The sequence below is a fragment of the Falco peregrinus genome, chromosome 7, assembly GCF_023634155.1.
Source record: "Falco peregrinus isolate bFalPer1 chromosome 7, bFalPer1.pri, whole genome shotgun sequence".
Taxonomy (NCBI): Eukaryota; Metazoa; Chordata; class Aves; order Falconiformes; family Falconidae; genus Falco; species Falco peregrinus.
In genome coordinates, this window is record NC_073727.1 from 16552763 (window position 1) to 16578292 (window position 25530).

The 25530-nt window shown below is 40.9% G+C and overlaps 1 protein-coding gene across 2 annotated transcripts in view; it reads right to left on the bottom strand.

Moving 5' to 3' along the window:
• PKHD1 (PKHD1 ciliary IPT domain containing fibrocystin/polyductin) overlaps nucleotides 1–25530 on the bottom strand; it is a 279722-nt gene that overhangs the window by 53637 nt on the left and 200555 nt on the right. For both annotated transcript variants that reach the window (XM_027789196.2, XM_027789199.2), the window contains exon 60: nucleotides 23386–23546. In XM_027789196.2, coding sequence (XP_027644997.2) covers nucleotides 23386–23546 — 161 coding nt within the window. The remainder of the gene's footprint in view (nucleotides 1–23385; nucleotides 23547–25530) is intronic.

The following is a 25530-nucleotide window of genomic DNA, read 5'->3' on the forward strand; positions in this document are numbered from 1 at the left end:
TTTAATGCTACTCAACTTTTACGTAAGTGTGATGGCAACAGAAGGAGCTTTCTACAGTTTCCACCCATCAACTCAATGCATTGCTGCAATGGTCCAATCTATTTAAAATTCGACTTTGAATTAGCCTGCCTCCTTGATGGGAGGAAAACTGTAGTTAATGGCCTCGGTGAGGGTTGATGAGAGCAGAGACACATTGGGTGAATAAAATAAAGGCTTGAAGCAAGGTACCTCTACTCCCTTTGGCTGCTGTACATCTGGACACTCCCTGATATGGAGGATTTCTGTTTCCTGTGGATTCAGGAAGGTGTAAGTGAACCTGCATGCCTCTAACCCACTGTGAGGTTTCCTTCTGATATCCCTGGGGTCAAGGCAGACGTATGGCTGGGTCTGCTAGCCAGCTCTGTGGCTGGGAACAGACTGAAAACCAGATCTTCTGACACTTCTGCAGATGGAAAGTCACCTCATTTTGGAGCATAGTCATACTGGGTTCTAACACAATGTGTAATTTCAGCTTTGTAAAACAGGAGGAAGGACAGTGCTGGGGTCAGGAGCACACGTAGGTCAGAAACAGCATGTCAGTCCTTCAAAAACAAAGGCACATTCTTATTCTAGGATATGATGGGCTCTCTTCTTTTAAAACGGGTAACTTGAAGCTTAGGGTTTTTTTAATTTATTTTTTTTTCTTTTTATTTGAAAATTAAGTTTTTTACTGGGTTTCCTGTGGAGGCAAGACTTACCTAGTTGCACTATGCATGTGTCCCTCTACCCATGCCTTCGTGTATCCTAGCATTTTTTATTTCACTCAACACCTTCACTTAAAGGGGTTAGAGGAGATGTCTTAGAAATGTCTTTTGATTGCAAAACCCTTCTATCCTCAAGTCCTTAAGCCGTTGAAAAAGCTTCTTTCAGAGCTTTTGATTTCTTCAACATCAATCAGTCACAAAAGGAAAAGCCATAGGAAATGACAGTTCCCAATTATTCATGCTCATAAGACCATCTACTAGCTCAGAAAATTGAAAAAATTCACATCAATATTCGATTTCCTGATTTTTCTAACAAAGTATTTAAAAATCATCACTATCTAATTTCAAATAATATTTGTGAGACTGCTATCTTTGTATTCCATTTAATATTACTTCCAATGAAAAAAAAGAATGACAAAGGAAACAAAGATGAAAAAGTTCCTTTAAAACCAAAAATGAAAACTCAAAATTGCATGTGAAATCAAAATAGATAGCTTTTTTCTAGATAAAACTGGAAAATCTGAAATTTTATCTCAGAGACTTGTAAAAGGTTTAAAAATAAAACCCCAAAACTAATATGAAACAACTCTAGGTATTGATATACTACACAAAACATAGAGGCCATAAACACACAACATAATGGTTGAGGCAAAGAATCAGAACAACTGCTGTATCACCCATATACTTTTCCTTCCACATCATCTGCTAGATCAGAGATCTAACAGTGGGTCTGGCAAGGTTTTAATGACAACTCCCTACTATCAGGATATTTCAATCAAAGGTGGATGAAGCTTTCTTCTAGATCTCACTGTAAAACCCAGCCCTGATGCCTAGTGCCATGTTTAGAAGGCCATAGTTTTGTATTGCTGTATTTTCACCAACTAAATTATGATGGAGACTTAGAAAATCAGTTCAGAGAACATCTCCACTGACCACATAGAAAATACTCTATGCAATTATTTTTGAGTCCCCTAGGTCTGGTTTCTTATCTAGTTTACATGTTTATATGCTTAGACACAAGCATCTAAGTCCAGGCTTGGCTCCTTCAGCTGAGAGAGATCAACACCTTGAAAGGGAAATTTATGCATCTTAGACACCAGTTTTAGGGTGAGATAAATTATTTCAGTTAAGCAAGATGACTCTTTTGAGGTTTTTTTAATTTCTTTGAATTTTTTTCCAAAAAAGAAATATTTGAATTTTTGAATGTCTTTGAAAAAGCAAGCTAATCTAACTCTAACCATGACATTCAAGACACATCTATGCCTTCTCCTTAGCACACCACAAGGTCTCCCTCAAGACCTGACCCACAGCCCACAGCAGCTATAAACGAGCAATTACAGGCCCCAGGAACAAGGGAAAATCAACTTTCAGAGCACATGTGATGGGGTGAGCCTTGGTCTGCCTGAAAGCTTCACAGGCAGTGAGGCACACATGAACTGGCTGTCCATGGGTGACCGCAGGTATTTCTATACTGCAATCATCCACCTGTGTGGTCTTTGTGGGGGTGAAAGGTGGATGGATCTGGGAGCTCATCAAGCCCTAAGTTTCTCCACAGATGCTTCTTTGAGAGTTGTGTCAACACAGACATTGAGTTCATAGGTGCAGGGTTTCATCCTCTGAATTAGAGGGATTTTTGACCGCATCATTGAAAAAGAAAATATAAGGAAAAAACACTTCTCAAATCCCATTGGATAACATTGGCAAAGACAGACATGTCAACGTTATACCCACATATAGCTTAGGTAGTGCAAAAAACCTCAGAATGGCTTAAAAAACGCTTGTTCATGTCCCATTAAATCACTGTGGCTTAAAGTATTGAAGGTCGGTTTTGAAACTTCTCTCAATGAAATCTATGCTTTTATCTCAGTGAAAACACTCCCATCTTACTAAACAAACATGATGTGATCAGCAGTGGACCTCAGAAAATCCTCTCACATCTCATTATCCCACAGTTTAGATTAGGGCTTTTATAGCTTGACTTCATAATTCAACCACAAGATCAGCTCAGTTCCCCTCTGCCCGAGCTGTTGCGGTGGTAATATGTTATTTCTGTAACATGAAGAGCAAAGAAAAGGAATATAACATGTTCTTGCGGCAACAATTTAACTTTGATTTAACCTTCCAGTGCTTGACATTGCAGGCACTAACACTTTGGTGGTTTAAAGAGACACACCAAGTCAGAAAGCGATAAACTCTTACTCAAGCAAAGAGCCTCCCGAAGGTGCTGGCTGCCTTGTTCCTTGCAACACAAAGTGTTCCCCTGTCAGTCCCGGTTGGCAAAATAAGGCTGTGCCATTTCCATGCAAAGGTGGACCTTATTGGACCTGTTAACCATGAAACAGCTAACCTGTGGAAAGGGGACTGAAGCTACATTATGAGGACTTTCACTCTGGGAGCGCTGGAGGATGGAGAGGAAAGCCCTGTGTCCAAGTCCAGACCAGCCATGGTAAGGCTTCTGGCTCTGCCATGGACTTGCTCAAAACCCACAGACTGGGCTGTGCCTCAGCTTCCCCTCCCACCCTTTCTTTTACTTTCAGGGCTTTAGTTCCTCACAACAGATTAATCTCTGGCTGTATGATGTTGCCTAGGGTCTCTAGTCCCATTTTTACAGTATGATAGCTCTTAGCTGCAAATGCACAGACTGAGGCACTACTAGGGCTACTAGGACAAAAAGGAGTTGCATGCCAGAGTTTTGCTCTTAACAGTTCAAGCAATCCAGCAATCAGATTGCTCAGCTGGTGGTACGCTTTAACTTCTCACTTCAAAACTTCTTTTTCTCCTAGGCCTTCTATCACGGTTCTGCTAATATGTTTGAGCTCTTGGAACCATCTAACTGGTGGGAGGAAGCTGCTTTGTGGAGCAAGCACTTGGACACGGTGGTGGCTGCAAGAAACCTCAAGGACTAAACCAGAAGTATTTATTGTCCTTTGATCTTAGGCTTCACCTTTTTCCTTTGCAGATCCCAGGTGCCTTCCCCAGACACTCCAAGTCAGAGACTGAGAATTCTAGAATGACACAAGGAGCTGGGTGCCTGACATCCAACTCCTAGTGAAGTTATTTAAGAGTTAGACACATTCTTTTCCCAGGGAACATTCATACAGTCATTTTCCAACAGACCCAAGGCCACCCTGACTTCTCTTCTAGATGCTCACAACTGTAGCAGCTTTTCTTCTTTTAATTTTCTTCCCCTCCAAACTCTAGCCTAACCCTCTCAAAGAAAGGCACCTGAAAAAAGAGACTGCTTTTCAAAAAACCATCAGCACATCTGCCTCCCACTGGAGCTAAGCAAAAGGCAATACTATTTTCCTAAGCAGCCCCAAACTGTGAATATAAAAGCATATAAATTCAACACCCACAAAAAATAAGATAATAACCCTGGACAATGAGAAAATTACACGAGTTCACTTTCCATGTCAGTATGCATTTCCCTTTAAGAATTTCCATTTCCCTTTAAGCAATTCTATTATTCACACATAGCATTTCTAATCATTCTTTCAAGTGTTTCTATGTAACTTATCAGGGTTTAATGAATGCCAGAATAAGCACTAGAGGGAAAATCCACATAACTGGACAGTAACCCAAAGGTTTTAACAAGACCTTTACATTTTTCTTTTTAATATAATCTTTATTCAAGCATTTTCTCCTTTGATCAGAAAGATGGCTTTTTTATTGGTATTATTATTGACTTTTTCCCACCCACCCTCTTCCATAATCCACCATCCCATAACCTGTGAGCCCTCCAGGGTTGCAGCAAAGTGTTATTAGTTACAAAGGGCTTCTCTGGAAACATAATCTACAAGTAAAATGGGTCAAAGTAAACAAGTTAGCTTCTATTCTGCCTTCTACTGAATCAGGCCCCACACTCACTTTGCAGAGAGAACAGTAAAAAAAACCTGCAAACATCCAACATTGACGCATTAATATTTTCGAGAACAAGAGTGACTTGGAGAGCCGTACATGGAGGTAGTATTTGCTATTAACAGTAATTCCTAAGGGTGACCTTGTGCCCAGAAGTTGTCAGTCACACAAATTCTGGGCCACCTCATCACTGGAGGTTAGGATGGCTAAAAACATGGATGAGACAAGATACAACAACAAATAGCACAGGGATTGGGTCTGCTTTCAGGTCAAACTGTCTAATGGCTGCTTTGAAAGACATGAGTATGAGAAAAATGCCAGTCTCTAAATGCTTAATACTCTTCCCAAAGCAACCACCACCTTCACCAGGACACTAGAAACACGCTAAAACTTGACCTTGAATTTTAAGCCAACCTCAGAGTCCTGTAGGACTCCCGTTTGCATGACCCTTGTGGGCAGCACTGCACTTGTACCTGGGCTCTGACTGGTTTGGGGCTTTTTTCTCTGGAGTGTTATACAGGGACGTACAGAGCCAGATCTTTTCTCCAGAGACCCTCAGGCTCTCCATGAGCAAGGGATATTTTTATGTGTTGTCACTGACTCCCATTAGGCTACCTTCTTCAGACACAAATTTGAGTGACTGAGAACGTTTCTCTCCCTGGGCCCTGGAGAAGCAAAGGGGAAAGCAGGTTTCCCTCACTTCACAATGATCCAAACCAGCCACCTGAAGCAGACTGCACAGGGAGCTGGACAAAATAGTTTCTCTAAAGCTGATTTAGATGTCTACACCATGGTTTTGAACAGTAAGGTAGATATATATAATTTTCCTGCAATGAGAAAAAAATACTTTTGTTGGTTCTACTTATACATCTAATAGCTTATAATAATAACATGTATTATTTAGGGCCAGAGGGCTGGAAAAGTTCTCAACAAGTGACACAGCCTATTCCTCTACCCCACAGCAAATTATGCTCTACCAGGTTTCATTCCTGAGAGGTCCTGCTATTTCTTTATCACTTAGCTCCCTCTCCAGAGATGGAAGGAGGCAGTTGTGCCCACCTCCTAAGGCACAGAGACCGGAGACAGTACCGTCCAGCCCTGCTCCAATGTGAGGTATGCTTTTAACTGCGGTCACTGCTCAGAGTAAGATGCAGACAGAAGGTTTAAGCAATTTGTCACAAAGGGGACCAAATGAGTAGCAGAGGTTCCGGAAAAGCCAAAGATTCTCCTCAGCTATTAAGGAATTAATTTTTATCAACTATCATCTTCAACTGAATATTTATCCAATAGAACTGTACCCTTTGCTTCTTTCATATTTAATTATGGTACAACCTTGAACCCAGGTGGCACCTTTGATCAGCTATTGCTATAATAATGTCCTATTAATCCCACAGGAAGGGAAAAGTGTTCTTGCAGTGTGGACCTTATAGGAATGAAACTTTGTTTTCAGTCCAGTAACTGCTGCATCTTAGTGAGCATGGGAAGAAAACAATGAGGCAGACTCACTCTAGTTTTTGCAATGTGTTTATTAATTTCAGAAAAACCACCGCAGGAACAAAGTTTATTAGTGAGTAGGAGGATGTTTCAGGAACAGAGCCTGACTGAAAATAATCAGCTCCCTTTAATTAATTGCATGCAGTTTTATTGCATAACTAATGGTTTTAAACCTTGGCCAATTAGCTTGTCAAACACAGAAGTTAAATTCTCTATTGGTTTCTCAAGTAAGGGCTATGCCAAAGTTTTAATTCGACTTGCCTTATCCAAGACACCAGAAAATAGGGCCTCTTGAAACTAAAATTAGTGGGCAGTTACCCAGAACTGCAAAAAAAGAATAGAAAAGACAATGGAAAAACCCAAGGACACTGAAGTCCCAAGCGGGGCCAATATCTGACTCAGGTCCATGACCCCCATTCTGGGGTAGATTACAGTTACAAGGTTATCTCGTCTTTACAACCTGTTTTCTAAGACAGGTTGAGGTACTGCTGCCAATTTAATGTGCCTACAAGACAGAAGAAAAAAGAAAACAACGCCAAACCAACAACAAACCAACTTTTCCTTGAAAAGTAAAGTTGTTCCAGACAGTTTATGATGCTTCAGTGTAATAGCTGCCTCACCAGCTGTGTCTGTCTTTTCCCAGCAACTGCAGAATGCAGAATGATTTTATAATCATATAGACTTATGTATTTCTACATTAAAATTACTATAAAGTTTTATATGGTAAGTTAATAACTATGTTCATGGCATGATCTTAGACTCAGTCTTCAATGTAACTACCCCAGATGCAAATGTCTGTTTTCCAGTTTCTTAAATGCAATGCTGGCGAATTTACTTTTTTAACCAAAGCACAGATACATTTCTCCAAAAATGCATTAGGAAATTAATATGTTATTTTCAACTAATTATTTTAATGAATAATTGTATGAATACTACGTATCCTAAGAACCCCAAGGTGCTCATTGTGTCCACCACATGTGCTTTGAACTTGACAGAGTGATGACATCCATATCAACAATATCTTTTGCAAATTAAGATCTTGCATGTTTTGACTTAGTAATTATCTTGCGAAAAGTTGCCTTTAGGTGTACCAACCTCTTGGTCCAAACTTAGTCAATGTTTGCATTTCTTTAGCTAAAACACCCTGTTCAGTCCCTGTCCTGAATGCACTCAAGCTGAAACTGAGATGGGCAGTTTCTTCACTTACTGCTTTTTTTCAGTGTGCGTATCACCCAGACCACATCTACACCAGTAAACCAAATAGTGTCAGCACGTGATCTCATGCGTCAGCTCATGATCACCCATACACTGTGACCATTAGTACATTTCCCAGAGAAGTTTTGGTCCCTGCAACTAGCACTCTCCAGCACCACTCTCAGGCATGGCTGGATCCAGGCAAGAGGGGAAATATTATGGGAACATGAACAAGGTCATGGGCAAACGGTTTGGTTTGAAAGACTCATTTAGAGTTGTTCTGTTACTCAGATGGGTTTCAGTAACCACCTGTGCTATGAAACCTACCCTTCTTCTCCTCCAACCCTTATTTATCCCACATGTTTCAGTTTCTCCAGGAGATAAGGCAGAATTCTTTTATACAAACAAGTAGTGCTACACAGCCCTGAGCCATCTCCAGAGCAGTCACGTCTTGGACCAAATGAGTCAAAGTTGCTTGCTCGTTACTATGATCATGTAATGCAAGACTGTCAAAACCTAAAAGCACAAATAGGAGAACAAGGCAAATTAAGGTCATACAGGAAGACATCTAAATGCTTGCCTGCTTTAGTAATGCCACATGGACACTGTTAATTACTGGTATGTAATTTTTCCCAGTGTTTCATAGGAACCTCAAACTAGTTTGGGATCACATCATACCAGATGCTTCATAGACACATTTTCAGTCCCAACGCTGACATGTTGAGAGCTATCATAAACCAATGAGTGGAGGGGGGAAAAAGAATTAACCTCATTTCACAGAATAATCAAGTGACTTCTTCAAAGTCACAGGACAAGGTGTTAGCAGAGTTTTGCAATGAACTCAGACCTCCTGAATGGTTCTGCAGCAGCAGCCTGTTTCCCTGTCACTCACATTAAATCACTCCTCGCATGCTGATGGTTGAAACTGCCAGCTCCTGTGGTGCATGTCTGCCAGCGGTGAGACCTCCAGCATGGCTTGTTGTAAACTAGGAGGATACTTGCTTTGCCCTGGACAGATAGACCTGAGATTGCTCTGCCCAGAGTTCAAACTAGAAGGACTGTGCCCAACTTAATGTGTAACAACATTAGTATAGAAATGTGCCCATCCTCACCAGTCCTGCCCTTTTGTGTCTCTGATGCAGCACGTGGTTCAGAGCTGGCTCATGTCCTGCCAGCCTGCATCACAGGCAGACAAGTGCGAGTTTGCTTGCAAGAGGTCGTGTCAACACTGCCAAGGTATGATGGTCCCCACAAGACCTTGCCTTTCGGTTCTGCTTTTACATCACTGTTTTCAAGCCACAAGGCGATATTTTCCCTGCTTTTCTCATGGTTCTTTTACAGCACTGAATCAGCATAGAAATATTAAAGATGCTTTATCTGAAACATCCATGAAGGAAATCCTGTGCCTCTGATGAACCTGACTTCCTCAATTTCCTGTTTGCTGCACAGCTGTCTGCATTGGATGGGTCTCAGGGACATTTTTTTGGACATATTTGTGTACCCCGGTTGGAGGCCAGGCTCCTTGAGTTAGAACATAAGGGTCTATAATCTTTAAAAAAAAAAAAAAATCACAATGAAAACAGAAAGAATGAAAAGAAAACAAACCAATAAAGAATCTATCCTGTCATAACATTTGAGGTTCTGGTATTTGCTGGCCTTGGAGTAGGTTCAAAATAAATGAAGGAAATGTGTATTTCATTAAATGCTAATATTTGGAAGATAAGAGGGAAAAAATGATGAAATGCTTCCAAGCACAGTTGTGAAGACAGTGCCTATGTGTGTGCATATAAACACACATGCTGGCATGCACACAAACATACAGTCACGATCCTCTCCATTTCAGAATACTGCCATGTAAGAATTACAGGGGAGAGAAAAAAAGATACTTATTTTCCCAGGCCATTGCCCTTCATGTGCATGGCAAGGGCTTTTGTACTTCTCATTGTCTATCTCTTTTCAGACCTGCAATTGAATCCTTTCACAGGGATACATTTTTTTGCAAATGAGACTTGATCCTATAAAAAGTCATTGAGACATACATAGGCATGTATAAAAAACCTCAACTCAATCCTACACAAAGCAAACTATTCTAGGTGCCTCGATAATAAGGCTAGTTAATCAAAAAATATAACCAGCACATTCCCAGTTGATGGATGGCATACTTGTTGATGGTTAAATTTTGCAATCTCTTCTCTGTTCCACTACAGATGACTCCTGGTAATCCCTTTGCTCCTATCCAACCTAGTCTGTAAAGTTAGGATATAACATGTGTTTGCCTCCTAGGGACACAGCGCCTTGGGCATCAACCAGGGTCATGAAATGCCCAGAATTCTTCTGTGAATTAGCAGACCCAATGCAAGGGAACTAGAACATGGGATTTAAGGCTCCTAATACTCAGGTATTTTGAAGACAGTGGAAAGATGAGGAGCATTTGATGTTTGTGCTTCAAACAATGCAGCAGAGCAGGAACAAAAAATTTCACAGCCGATAGCCAAAGCTTAGATCTTTCACAGCACATCAGAAGATAATGAATCTCTACAGTTTATTTTCATAGATAATTCTAGACAGAGTTTTGGTTCGGGTTTTTTTTTGTGGGGACAGTGGATAGAAAACATTTCACTGGCCTCAGCATTGTTTCCATGCTAGCCTTCAATTCTTTATTGCAAGCCCATAGGTTCTAGAGTTCAGACATTTGTTTTATAACACACACCAAAAAAAGGATTCATTTTGCTATTTGCAGCTGAACCATTTCTGAGCAAACCTGCAGATGAAATCTTATCCCAGGCATAAACCTACCATGGGAAAACAAAGGCAACAAGTGTAGCAAATAACATAAAGGTATACAGCATTAAAAAAAAAAATTAAATAAAATCAAAATAAAGTACAAAAGTAGAAGCAACTGGAAAACATGGATGATGATGAAACGTATTACAATATGGGCTGTCAGACTGTGGCTTTCATGAAATTCAGTGGTACTCTTAGGTAAAAGCCATTGATCCATGGTAACCTCCCAGTAGGTGGACAACACCTGCCAAGGAACTGCTTAAATGCCATGGTCCAGCTTTCAGGTACAGTTACAAGGCAGCAAGGAGACTGTTTGGTTGCTGATTGGGAAGGCTGTGGAGGCGTAGGGTTTGGCGTTAGACCTCTGCTTCATGGAGAATGTGGTAAATAATAGCAGAAAGAAAGACAGAAGTGACACATAGTCAGAGTTTTGGTTTGGAGACAGGAGGATCTTAGGGGTCCTGGGAGACAGAGGTGTGGGGTCCTGGCTTCTGGAGGTATAAATGTTTGTTGGGGCTGGAGATCTTAGACAAGTCAGGCAGAATGAAAATATAGAAAAGGAAGCGAGCTGAGGAGGTCCTGGGGGTCATTGGTGATATGATGGTGACATTAGTGTCAGGAGATTTTGACTTTCTTGTGCCAGACCTTGGGCTTCATCAGAACTGTCATTACTTTTATCCCCTCCAGCTCTCCCCTCCTTTTGTGTAGCGTGTAACACACCACTTGACATGCAGATGTGCTGGATTCAAGGAGACTTTATCACTCTGTTGTGTGAAACAGGCATTACCAAACCCCTCTCAGCAACAGACATCTCCAGCACAACATCCCACCCAAGTGTCTCCTCTATACCTTACGCTGGAGATTAGAAATCAATCAATCCCTCACCTCCAGAAATATTGCCTGCCCAGTAACAACTCATGCATGAACAGAAAATGTTATAACTCTGGTTTTATAACTTCAGATAGAATGGGGGACTAACTGAGGGACAATTTGTCCTACATATTTCTGAGTTATTCACAGTGACTAGAGCTAACTGAAAACGAATTCTGAAAGTTGGGTTTCTGCGTTGTAATTGAAAGAAAACTGGTTTTTGATTAAAATCAGGCCATGTGTGTCCCCCTCAAAATAAAGGAGGAAAACAAAAATTAATTTGGCTGAAATATTTGAAGTGTTAAACAATTTTCATTTTTTACCCCATGGAAAAAAATATTCTCAGGAAACTTTAGTAGGAAAACAGTCTCTGTCTGCTTTTATTCACCAATATTTTTCAAAAGAAAAGAAGCATTTATATCTCATCATTCAGATGGCTTGCTACTTTTCTTCCTTATGTTAGAGCTCCAGTTAAGGGAGAAAAAAATAATCTTGGGGGTTTGTTTTTTGATCTGGTATCATTGGATAAAATCTGAACATCTTAAATGCTCCAGTTTTATATTTTCATGGGTTTGTACTTATTCAGTAATACAGAATCATAAAATCATTTAGTTTGGAAAAGACCTTTAAGATCATTGAATCCAACCATTAATCCAGCACTACCAATTCCCACTAACCATGTCCCTAAGCACCACACCACATCTTTTAATGCTACAGCAGAGGAGAATCAGGAGTGAGAGAAACTAGTTTCATGCAAAGCAGAACGAGTGCTTTACTACAGAGTTGTGGCTGGATTCTCTGGTGCATACCAATGTGAAAAAGTTTTTCCTTTAGTTGGAACACAAAACAGGAGTTTCTCTCCAGAGAACATTTTTTGGTGTCTGATAAATGGATGCAAGGGATATCCCCCTATGGGGGGACAGAGGGGCTCACACAGAGTGTTTTTCTTCCCAGATCCGCCCCCCCCCCTTTTTTTTTTCCACAGACTTTTTTAAAAAAGACAGGTTTCTTTTTTTAAAATCTGTAGGAGTCTATTATCTTTGAGAACTGATCCATCTACGACTTTTGATCAAAATTGAAAATATGTTAAAGATTACTGGGTGGGAGATGGCACACACATACATATGCACATACACTGCATGATGATGTAAATCTTACGCTTCAAGAAAGCCAAACTAAAAAAGAGAGAGAAATATGATGTATTAACATCAATAAATTGACTTTGATGGCCAGGTTAGCTGATATGCTTTTCTGCAAAATTCAGGAATGTGATCCACGGGGTGCCAATCCAGTAGATCTCTGTGGTGCTTATCCAGAAATGTGGCCCCCACAGGGTGCCCAACACCCTCTAAAACGGATAAGAAAGCTGTTTGTTATCCAGAGGCCTTGATCAGTCCCACAAAGACAGGAAAAGAGGAAAATAGAGATATTCCTTGATGTTTGTGCCTGCTTCTCTTTCAAATGGAATTAATGGTGGTTTAATGGGGTATGAAAGGATGTTTTACTGGAAACAATGAGGAACAATTGTCTAGCTCACGTTTCATTTCACAGGTCATTATTGCATTAAGAAGTAAATCGACCAAGTCCGGTAAATAACAGTCTGTGTTTTGCCCAGAGCTTGAAACCAACAATCTTAGCAGTCACCAACTAATATCTTTGTCATTTTTAACCCTTGCAGGGATCTGCTGGGGGCTAAACAATTATAGTCTTCACCCACCCCTAGCAGGTAAGCATTATTCATTTTATTTCTCATCCTTTCTTCCTGCAAACCCCATGAGGCTGGGTTTTTGCATTGTTGTTTTGTTTATTAGCCAACCTAGCCAACTGTGTGTCTGGTGGCCTTGAAAAACAACACATATTTTAGTGACTGCTGCAGGCGTCTTTAAACAGGCTGCTTCCTCTGCAAAATTAATTGTTGCAAAATGCAGTGCTTCCCCTGTAAAGCTCTGCAAACTAACACTCAGCAGTTTGGGTGGATTATAGATATGCCTCTAAGATGTAAGGAAAATAATATACTTGCAGGATGCAATCCACATTTCTTTTTTTAATTGCATAAACACAGCCATCTTGTCTACTTAAAGGTAACAGCCATCGAGCCTAGAGAGGATGTACGCTGTAGGCTGCTGTCCTCAGCTCTGTCCCTGACTGACTCTGGAGAAGCTCACTTCTCCACTTTCCTCTGTTTCTCCTGAAGCCTTCTGGGCTGACTATTAAAAGCAACGGTTTCTTCCAGAAGGTACCAGAAAAGTTCCTGTATGGTATCTAGTAGTAATGGCATGTAGTAGTAATAAAACTCAACTACTCGCTCAGATTTGTGGACATCACTGAAGCAGGAATGATAAATAAGAGTGAAACAGTCCCTCGGGAGAAAATGTGTGATGTCTCAGCTACTGAGGTTTAAGGAAAGGTCCTAGATAAGGAACCTGCCTCACTTTTGGTTCTCTGGTGCTGTAAACTCTGCTCTGACCCTGTACACCATTTTCCATGGGACTAACCTCTACACTTACACAACCTTTCCAGTGCATTAGCATTCCACAAGAACAGGCAGATTGGCTGTGAAGGACCAAGCACGTGAGTTGGGAGAGAATCTCTCTGCACTAATTACCTCCCTAGTAGTCACTCTCTGTCTTCATCATCAGTATTTAGAAAGTCCTAATTACCAGACCTTCCTACTACAACACTCTGGTCTTTGGACACATAAATCACTGTCAGACCTCAAAGGTTCCTGTAGATCACTGAGCGTCCTTGCAGAATTTTGAAAATAGGTCCAGAAAGAGCCTTCTGAGTTTTTTTGATCCATCCTTCCCCCACCTCCGGAAAAGATCAGCTCTATCTGGATCATATAAGCAAGTTTGTGTAGCCTCTACTGATAGGGACTCCACAACTTGTTCCAGTGTTTTAGTGTCTATTCTAACATTTCCTCACCACATCTAAAAATATCTTGATGAAATTTCAGCCCACTATTTCTGATTATATAGACTTCAGGAGCCATTTATTTCTCTCTACTCCAGAGCAGCCTTTCATATTTTTGAAGGCAGTTCTCAAATCTCTCATTCACCTCTTCTCCTCAAGACAGTCATCCAACTTTGCCAGTCATTCTTCATAGCTTCTGTTTTCCAGATGCCTAACAATTCTTTTCACCTTTAACTGTTAGGCTCCTAAATTAATCCATGGGTGATGTGTGCATAAGTTACTCAGGTTTCATGGACCACCATCAATGTTTTATAAATCACAAATTAAGAACCACTACCCTGAAATAGCAGCCTCATCATGTCAACAATAAAAAAGCTTATGCTCAGATTACAGAAAACATTTATATACAGAAGGGTAGATAGGTGGACATCAGATTTGTAACCACACTCCTAAATGAAGATAATGTGGTGGTTTGGGGCACTGAGCTTTTTTTTAGCTCACAGGGAAACAAATAGGCTCTTCGAGATTTCACAGACTCTAAAAATGGTGTCATTATTCTAAATAACTTCTTAAATACAGGAGTTCAGTTTTGAAAAGGACAAATCTGTTGTTTTATCCTCAGGGATTCAGGCTAAAAGGAGAAGCCAAGAATTTCTGATAGCAATTGTAAGCACAAACTATTTGCCGGCACGTCATCAAAAACAATTGCTGTCCTAAGGGCTAAGGTTATCTCCCATAGTCAGGGACCTGACTTTAATATAACTTTTTCCAAATTTCATTATTCCTAATAGATATGTACACGTATTTTACATTTTATGCAACCAAACACTGGTGCATGCCTCTGTAAAAGTACCTGAGGAATTTAGAAAAGTAGGAAGGGCAGTACAAAAAGCTAACCTCCGTTTAGAGCAGTGAATGTGCGAAATGGGTGGGTTTGCCCAAGGTTTTTTTGATTCATCATGAGAAAAGCATTTGGTGCTCTCCATGGGAACAAGCACATGAAGTCTGATAGACTTGTACATTTGTACGTATGTATCTATATGTATTGGAGCGAGTCCAGAGGAAGGCATGAATATGATCAGAGGGCTGGAGCAGCTCTCCTGTGAAGAAGCTGAGAGAGTTGGGGTTGTTCAGCCTGGAGAAGAGAAAGTTCCAGGGAGACCTCAGAGCACCTGCCAGTACCTAAAGGGGCCAACAAGAAAGAAGGGGAGGGGCTTTTTAGTAGGATCTGAAGCACTAGGACAAGAGAAAATGGTTTTAAACTGAAATAGGGGAGACTTAGGTTAGGTATTAGCAATAAATTCTTCCCTGTGAGGGCAGCGAGGCGCTGGCCCAGGCTGCCCAGAGCAGCTGTGGGTGCCCCATCCCTGGCAGGGCTCAAGGCCAGACTGGACGGGGCTCTGAGTAACCTGGTCTAGTGGAAGGTGGCCCTGCCCGTGGCAGGGGGTTGGCACTAGATGACCTTTGAAGGTCCCTTCCAACCCAAACCATTCCATAATTCTATTATGTATATGTATAAATGCATTTCTCTATGCTGACCACATGGACAATGAACAATGTCATTCATCTTATTTCCTAGCTTCTGAATTAAGGAAATAACATCCCTGGAAAAGGAAAAAAGCTATTTATTAGAGGCTGAGATGCAGCTCAGTTTGAGGGAATGTAATTTATAGTATTTCAAAATGGAACTGTCATATGGCCACATCAGCCCCAATGCTGACCTAGTTTGCTAAATCTCCAACTCTGCTCTACTCCTTCATGATTTACCAAAACAAATAATGCAGAGTGTCATTCCTTGGCAGAACTGTCCCCTAAGGCACAGTCTCATGGCGGCATCCAGAAAAAATGTGGGCCTTTCCCAACCGGTGGATTCATCACCCACAGATGTTCCTCATGCTGCCATGCTGCCCTCAGTTAACAGAGCTGATCCTTCAGTTCAGCAGGTTCATCTGTTTCACATCTGATGAGCCACCACAGAAGTATCAAAGATAAATACAAAAATAACTATTTCCCCTTTGGCTTACTTTAAACCTTGTTCTCCCATGAGCATCCAAATAATCCTCCCAACTTTGGTCTCAATTTAATTAAGGTCTGCTGAAATCTTTACCAGTCATGTGTTTTCAGGAAAATTAAGTAAAAGTTACAGGCATTTTCTGATCATATTGGGTTTTGTTTTTATAAAACAATAACTGGGTAACAGCTCTTTTAATGTCCTCCATTGCTACTTTCAACCCATTTTGCATGGGCCATTTATTGCAGAAAAAGAAAATCTCTATTTATGAACAACAACAAAAAAAAAAGCTTCAGAGGAAAACAATAAATGTTTCAGGCCAATATTGCATCTGTTTCATTCCTTGCAAATCTAGCAAACCTGCAGTCTGTTCTCAAACATCTTTAATTACTACACATGATTGTGCATAGCAGGTGTGGCTAATCATAGTCCTTGGAATATTAAATAAATATGGTGCAATATTTTCACCCAGCTTTAGCCCTAAGTTATACTGGCAGCCTATGTGTCAAAACTATACACTTCCTCAACTATTACTTGAGAATTTTAAGAATAAAAATTACCAGAAGAAAGATGATTGTACAAAAATCCTTCATCCACATCCCTGGGAATTTTAGACTGTTTACACCTAGATCTGACATTTTATCTTTTTTCTGATGAACCCAGCAAACTTCTCCATATTCGTTTATGACATTTGACTTCAATGCTACATGATCTTTCAGAGTTTTTTACATTACCTGTTGGCAAAATTGAGTATTTAAATATCTGTGCAAGTTGCTTCAGACAAACATTTACGTATGAAATACCTACACTTTTATCATCTGAAAATGTACCAATTACCTCTAGAGAGAAAACAAGACTACTGTAGGAATTTCACAGCTTTAGATTTGTCTAGATTGAAAAGAACATAGGAAAACATAGTCTCAGTTATCTGTTGGTCAGATCAGTTGTCCACAACACAATCCTCTCACCAATAGATTCCCACTAGAGCTGACTCTTTTTTTTTTTAATAAAATATTTCTTTAGCCTTAATAATAATAATAGTAATAATAACAACAATATTAATAACAATAATGATAATGATAATGATAATGATAATAATAATGTTTTGTAAGTTCATTGTTTAAAACCACAAACATAATTTAAATGTTCAGTAAAGTTCCAAAAAATGCTCCAGGCGTGTTTTTTAATAAAAAAGTAGTATGTAAAATACACTCGGCTGATTCTAGTTAATGCAACCATACTGTTCAACCTGTCTAAGCAGGGTGGGGTGCTTTTAAATTAAGAGTCTGGCTGTCATGGTTTTGGAAGGGAATGCGTTAATGCAGTGACTGACCTTGGGTGAGTCACAAATTCTGTACTCTGCCTAGGAAACTAGTGTGAAAATATACGCCAATCCCACAGGGGTATTACAGACTTAAATTTCACTGATACTTCTACTGTAGTCAAAGAACTTACAAGGAGGTGCCAGATTTTACTAGTGTAAGGTAGAAAATAAATGCAATTATTCACAGGAAAAGCAAGGAGCACATATTAACAACAGGAAGAAAAAGTTGCATGATAGCTAAATCCTATAGCCCAGAACTTCATAATCCTTCAGTACACCAGAATTACTCCAGTAAGTGAAAGTAGAAGACAGACTACATCAGTTACCCTATCAAATTGCTTGAATGCAAACCTAAAGATCTTTCTGCATCTCTTTAGAAACCAGCGTGGAAGTCATATTGGGAACTCTGCATTATAATTAACAATTCCATGAGACACGGGAAGATTATTCTTCTGGCCAAATTTGAAGCCATGCTAAAGGGTAAGAATAAGATTGGGATGGACTTACTTTTGGATTTGCACAAGATCACTGAGGGCTGGTGTAGTGGGTTGACCTTGGCTGGATGCCAGGGGCCCACCCAGCTGTTCTATCACACCCCTCCTCAGCAGAACAGAGGGGGAGAAAATAAGATGGAAAAAAAACCCACAACTTGTGGGTAAACATAAAAGCAGTTTATTGAAGCAACAGCAAAAGTTGCACATGTTAAAGTGAAGGAAAACAAAAGATGTTATTCTCTACTTCCCATCAGCAGGTGATGTTTGGCCCCTTCCTGAGAAGCAGGGCTGCAGTACATGTAGAAGTTGTTCCAGAAGACAAATGTAGCAAATATCGAATGCCACCCACATATTTCCTCCTTTCTCTAAGCTTTGATATTTGAGCAGCCATCATATGGTATGGAATATCCCGTTGGTCGCTTTGGGTCAGCTGTCCTGGTTATGTCCCTTCCCAAAATCTTGCCCACCCCCCGCCTACTGGGGGAAGCAGGGGGGGTTGTGGGGGGAAGGTTGGTGAGACAGCCTTGGTGCTGTGGGAGCACTGCACAGCAGCAGTCAAACCACTGGTGTGATATCCCCACCTTTCTAGCCCCCAGTACAAGCACAGCACTGTGAGGGCTGCTATGGGGCTCGGCCAGACCCAATACCACTGGGCATCTGCCTGCATGAATATGAACATTCAAAGGCACCTGTCCTAACATCTGGAATCCTCATAGTCTAATGTTTAATTACAAATATAAGCTGAGATTAAAGAACTGTACAGCAAGCTGCAATCTTTCAGCTTTGCTTGGAAAGTCAGTCTGCAAGTGAGATACTGGCAGACAGTTTTTCTGATGACCATTTCCTTTCTTTGCTTCCCTTGCCACATTCTCATTTCTCCAGCTATAACCCCATCATAATATCTCTCCTACAAGGCAGGATAAAAGAAGTCAAAGAAGTTGTTAAATCACTGATATTTGCTCATTTCTGCTTTTCTTAGTCACTTTATCACTAAATTGGATGACTGACACTGGCAATAATTTAATATTCATGTTAGCTCATTTGTTCCCCAAGGCTCGATCCTGGGCCTCATGCTGTTCACCATCTTTATAAATGATCTGGATGATAGGATTGAAAGCACCCTCGCCAAACTTGCTGATGACACTAAACTGGATGATGAGGTGTACACATCAGAAAGGAAAACCATCTTACAGAGAGACCTGGACAAGCTGGAAGAGTGGACTAGCAAGAACTATATGAAGTTTAACAAAGACAAGTGCCAAGACCTGCACCTCTAACCAAACAGCCCAGTACAGGCTAGGATCTGTGTGGCTGGAGAGCAGCCTTGTTGAAAAAGACCTGGGGGTCCTGGTGGATAGCAAGATGAACATAATTTAGCAGTGCACTGATGAAGCAACAAAGGCAAAATCAGATCCTGGGCTGCATCCACAGAGGCATTGCTAGCAGACATGGAGATATGACCATCTCACTCTACTCAGTGCTTATCAGGCCACACCTGTGTTCACTTTTGGTCCCTACAATTCAAGAAAGATGCAGACAGACTGGAAAGGATCCAAAGGCAGGCCACAAAGATGATCAAAGGGCTGGAGAACCTGTCCTATGAGGAAAGACTGAATTACAGAACCACAGAATAGTCAGGGCTGGAAGGAACCTCAGATCATCTAGTCCAACCCCCTGCTAAAGTAGGTTCTCCTAGAGCAGGTTGCACAGAGTCATATCCCGTTGGGTTTTGTGTGCCTCCAGAGAAGGAGACTGCACAGCTTCTCTGGGCAGCCTGTTCCAGTGCTCTGTCACCCTCAAAGTAAAGAGGTATTTCCTCATATTCAGTTGGAACTTCCTGTTCTCAACACCTGAGTTAGGTCTTTTCTCCTTGGAGAAGACAAGGCTCAGGGAGGACCCCATCACAGTATTCCAGTACTCAAACAGAAGCCATGAAGGCTCTCTCTTCACAAGAAGCCACATGGAGAAGACAAGGGGCAACAGGCACTATTTGCACCAGAAAAGGTCTCATCTCAATATAAGAAATAAATCTTTTACAGTGAGAACAATCATTCAGTGGAACAACCTCCCTAGGGACATGGTAGAGCTTCCATCACTGGAGGTTTTCTAGATGTGATTGGACAAGATGCTAGATAATCTCTTCTAGGGTCCCTTTTCCACAAGATGCTGGACCAGATGATCTTTTGAGGTCCCTTCCTGCCTGGGCTGTTTTATGTTTCTATGATTATTCAGCCCAAATTACTTCCAAAAATGCCTAGAACATATCTGCCAGCAGGAAGAAAATGTGTGTCTGCAGGCTCTAGACTAAAACCTGAAAAAATTGGTTTAATCTCTCAGACATACATGTATCAGCCCACTTCAGTTGTGCCCTTAAGGTGTCCATCTCGCTTTGTTCACTAGAAAGGACACTGAAGACAATGGAAGTGGGGTCAGCTGAATCTTCTACCAGCCTCTGGCCTTCAGCTACAGTTCCACCAAGGGAAGGCAACAAACTTCAATGTCTCTGGGAGTTGTGTGTTGTCAGATTACAGGCATGAGGCAGTACAATAAACAGAGCCCTATAAATATTGCGGGTAGCCAGCAAATGGTCGAAACTAACTGTAGAAGTGATGGTTGTATCAGGTCTCCTTCGTGGAGTAGGGCTTTTAATGTGGACACAGAACTCAACTGAGTACATAAACTGTTCATTTACCCTTCATTCCTCAGCTAGACACACGCATGTTTATAGCTAGTTCTGCTGTACAGGTTGTGATTCTGGTATTTCCTGTATTGTGGTACCATTTGCTGCTCCAGGCCTGGCCCCAAGCTCTTTTGTAAGAGGTTTGGTATAGAGATGAGTTTTGAGAGAAAAACATTTTGTCATCCAAAAATGGCAGCTCAAAGAGATTAAAATAGTTACAAATTCATGTTAAACTCATTAAATTGTTTTGGATAATTTGAAAAATGATACTGTGAAAGTTCCTCATAAATGATTCAGGGGTGTGCGTGCTGGAAAACATTTCATTCTAAACTTTCGCAGCATTATATTTAAAAGAAAAAAGCAAAAAGTACCTTTAGATTGAAAAATAATTATGCTTTGTTTAACTCAAAACCAGTTTTGTTGTTGCTCATTTTTCTTTTAGTAGAAATAATAGTAACAAAAATCTTTTATCTGTTCCCTCCTGGTTTGTTGGGGTTTTTTTCTGAATTCTCTGTTTATCCAGAAAACTAAACCTTCAGTTTCACGTGAACAACTCTGCTTCTACAGAAAGCCAAAATAAGAAGACCTGGTCCCTTACCCAAAGAACTAAGACAGCACATAAAAGATCAAGCACACAGGAGGAACCCAGAAAGACAAAAGACCAAGCACACAGGAAGACAAAAGAAAAAAAAAAAGTGGGTACATAATTAATTATACATTGCATGGCTTGCTACTGCCCACCTGCAGTGGGCAGATTTCAAGAAGCAAAGTGGCCCTTCCTTGCCTGTTGCATACACACACACACATATATAAATAATATATAACACATATTCTATATTGATTGCATTTTCAATAAAAGATGTCATGCAAATTCAGAGGCATTGATATCAAACTGAATGATCCCCTGTGCCTCAGTTATGGCTCTCACAGCTTCTTCCCTATGTATTCTTCTGAGAAAGCATCTTCCTGGCTTTTGCATCCCTCAAGTATAACGCATGTTTTGGTTTGCTCCCCCTGGAGTAATCAAAATATCTAGGAATGGCTGAGGGCAAATAATTTCTAAGCTGATTGTCCAAACTGGAAGCTTAAAGGGAATGTATATATATATGCACCTGGATAAAGGTGTACTTAAGAGGATGTGGAAAGCCAGAGATCTTAAGTCTCAAAGAAACTTGTGTCCCTCACAAGGGAATGGCAAGGATGTTGTGTAGCTACCTGAAAAGTCTATCTCTTGTTTCTGTGGTTAGTCAGGCTAGCAGAGAACTAGCCACTGCATTGCAGTGCTCTGATGAAGCTGCTGGAAGTGGTCAGAATTACTTAGGTTTGCCACTGGTAACCTGAGTGGTAACTCAGGGACAAAAGGTACCAGGTGGACACATGGATGAGAGACTCAGCAGGTGGGTCTTGACCACTCAGATAACGTAAGTACCAAATGGTCATCTGGATTCAGGAAAGGCAGTACTTCAGAAAGGCAGATATTAAAGCCAAAAGCTGCTCAACAACATCATAACACCACCATCTCCACTGGCCTTGAAGCACTGTCATGCCAAGGGTGAATCTGGCCCCATGGAAGGCCTGTGGGGGCAGGAAAGGTGAGCGTTTTCTCCTGCTTGTCTAGCATGAGAGCCTGTGTTGCAATGTGCAAAATACTCCATACTGCAACTTTCAAGAAGGAGGAGGAGGGGGTAGAGAAGGGAAGAAGGTGACTATGAATTCACCTGCACATCAGGCTGTGCCTTTCCAAATGTCAACATCGAGAGGAAAGGAACTGCAGGTCAGAATGGGAAATACAGAGGAATTTAACACACAGTTGTGAAGGCAGGGGGAAAAAAGATCTTCATTCATATTTGGGCAGCAAGAAGAAAACAGCAATTTTGTTACAGCCTCAGAAGCAGGCAGCGTTTACCATATGCTGTCACCTCCATTCCACAAGAAGATAAACCCTGTGGAGTGCAGGTTGCACTGTCAGTGCACTTTAGATGGTGCAGATTCCTGGCACGCCTGTGACTGTGTACCAGGGTGTGTTAAAAATGGTATGAATGTAAATAAAATCCATGTTCTGTATGCAAAAAGATGTATGCATTAATATGCAGGTGTTAAGTGGTAATACCGCTAGGGTATCGCACTTGCATGCAATTCATAGTCAGGACAGAAAAGGTGGAGTAAAAACCAGTGTGTTTACAACTAAAGAACACATTAATCAGCCCTGTAAGCAGCCAGTTCGAGTGGGATCCTTAGAGGAAAAGCCTTTACTGGGTACACATTAGGCATTTTGTTTAAAGATTAAAGTTCTGGTGTTTAATCAGTATTAGAGTGGGATGGAAAACAGGATTAATTACAGTCCCTTCCATCAGTCTCCCATACCGCTGAAGTCACACATGATGCGCCTTTTCAGCAAAATGTCCGCCTTCAGCAGCAGGCACAGGAAACGCTAATTCTAATTAAAGAGTTTATTTGGAATCAGAGAGCAGAGTTTTAATCAGGATGAGAATGGAGCCTTGCTGTGTGAACCTTCAGAAAGTGGTTACTGAGCAGAATGGGCCTTTTTAAACCAGAGGGAGCGTTCTTTAAACTTCTGGAGTGGGTTTTGAGCTTGATTGTCTCCTCAGTGGGATATGGATGAAAATCCTTGCTGGGCCAATTATTGTTATTGTTTTGCACTTACATAGCATTCACACGGCATGTGTCAGTGGTCCCAGAGGGTTTTGCAAAGGGCACATAAGTTCTGTTCTGGTCTTAAAGTGAATTAATTAAACCCCAAAGGGGCTTAAGGATGCCAGGTGACATGATTCTGCAAGAAGGCAGAGAGGCACTGGTGGACACGGAGCTGTGCAATGAGGCCTGCCAGACTTCTACACTATAATTCACTACATCCATCCTGGAAAGGCATCACACAATCTGGGACCACCACCATCTCGTCCTCAGCTGTAGGTCTCAGTGAAAGCCTGGGGTGAAATTGTATCCCATGGGTCAAATGTATGCATGACTTTGCAAGCACTGCTGACAGCACAGGTACTTACCAGCTTGCAAGTAGAACTGTATCCATTCAAATTCTGACTTTGGGAAAACAGAAACAGGTGGATCTAGGTCCAAGACACCTCCATCCAAATCCTTGAAAAGCGCCTTCCTCGAGCCTTTGCATCTCTTTTCAGGGAACATGGTGTCTTCAGAAGTCTGTACACTGACAGGTAGGAGAGGTAATGTTATTATGGAGAAGAGAACAAAGGAAACATTTTGTGCTCTTGTTTGTAATTTATTTACACTGGAAACAAACACTCCTGCACATACATGCAATGTCTTAATATTTACCAGATGAACTCACATGCCCGAGAAAAGTAAAAAATGGAAAATTAGTGAAAATGAAAGAAACCTAAGCATACTTTGGCATACTCTGCAAAGAAATTCTGCAGCAATATTGATATTTTGGCCTGTTTGTATCCAAACTGACAAAAAAAACCCAACAACTCAACATCCTCTCTTTCCAAATGTTGGCTGGGTTTGGACAGAGAAAGTCATCTTCTTTCCAACATAACTTCTATTTCCATATGTCTTCCTCCTTGGGGCTGGTTTTGGCCAGTGTGGACCATCACTGTCCTTAAAACCAGCTATACAGTTGCAGTTTGAGTAACTCTGGATCCTTTTTGGCTTTTCTGATTTGAGGAACTGCAATAATGCAACCATCAATATAACCAGGCAGATGAAACCTGTAGTTGCTGAGTGAAGGAGAAACATGTATTGGCTGTTATGGCACGAAGCGACGAGGAATATCTGTGCTGCAGTGTACAGTGCTGATACAGAACAGGCATTGCTCTTTCACATCCACCAGATGATGGATTGTTTAGTTATTGCTTAAAGATTGGTGTGTGTTGTACGTAGTATTTTGTTAAAAAGCGCTGGCTGCCCAGTAGTACCTGTTTGCCTTGCTCTTACCTCTGCACTTTGGAATGGGAAAGCCCTCTGAAGGGTCAGAAAATTGCACCTTCCCATAAACAACTATATTTATGCAGATGAAAGCATGAAGCAAGGTTAAATGGCAGAATATATGAGAAAGGGAGCCAGAAGGGCACACACATCTTAAACAAAAGCTTGGAGACTCCTGGAACAAGCAGGAGGAAGATTTACAGTCAGGCCACAGAGGGTCCATCTATCCAAGTTAGCCAGTTTCAGAACCCATGCTTTTCCTAGATCAGCTGGTACAGTCTGTCCGTGTTTGTAGAGTTAAATTCCTTTAGCGTTCAAAACAGGATGGTCACATTCAAACTATCAGTTTAGAAAAGTCCTTGAGCAGTTCCTGAGCTATGACACTAGTTGGGTCAACGCTAGCTGGCTCATGCCAAAAACAAGCCAGTGACCATGCTAAGAGTTGAACAGTGCTAAAACTCAAGTTCTGATGGCCAGTTCCTTGGCTCTACTTAATTTGCTAGTATTAACATAACCATAAGAAACAAATTAAAGAGACTTCTGCTAAGGATTCAGAGAAGCTTGTTGCAGGTGAAGGAGCCACTTAACATTTCTAAAGCAGAAGCAAACTTGAAAGAGAAATAACTTTCTAATAGGACACAGTGCATAAGGATTGCTATGTTTATAACCCTGTTTTGTTTGTTGTTGCTGTTCTTTCATAATCAGGTGTTTGGGACTGTGTCTGAAAGGATTATTGTCCTAATTTATGTTTTAATACAAAGATGGGTTTGGAGATTCAATGTAACTTTTGTGGTTTTGATGGTCTTAAAGTGAATTGCACGTGGATTTCACCCCAAAGGTACACCTGAGCCAGGGTTTCATCACCTAATCACACATATCTAGTAGTAACTGATTACTCAACCAGTACTGTCTCCCAGACAACAAATAGCTACTTCTCTCTTTCTAATGACAGATTCAGGTCCTAAGAATAGAACTAAACCATACTTTGAAAATAAGACTAATCAGGTTAGCATTTCAGAGCATTAGTCCAAACAAGGACAAAGCTCTTTTTGGATGCCATGATATTGTATTTCATCAAGTTACATCTAATTTCAAAAAAAGTTTATCTAATTTTATCATCAGTATACTCTCAGGAGGGATTTGTAACTTTAGTGGCTTGAAGCAGACAAAAAAGGCTATAAATGTCTATGTAAATCATTAAAAACTGGCATCCATGGAGGGAGGTATCTGCAACAGGACATGTT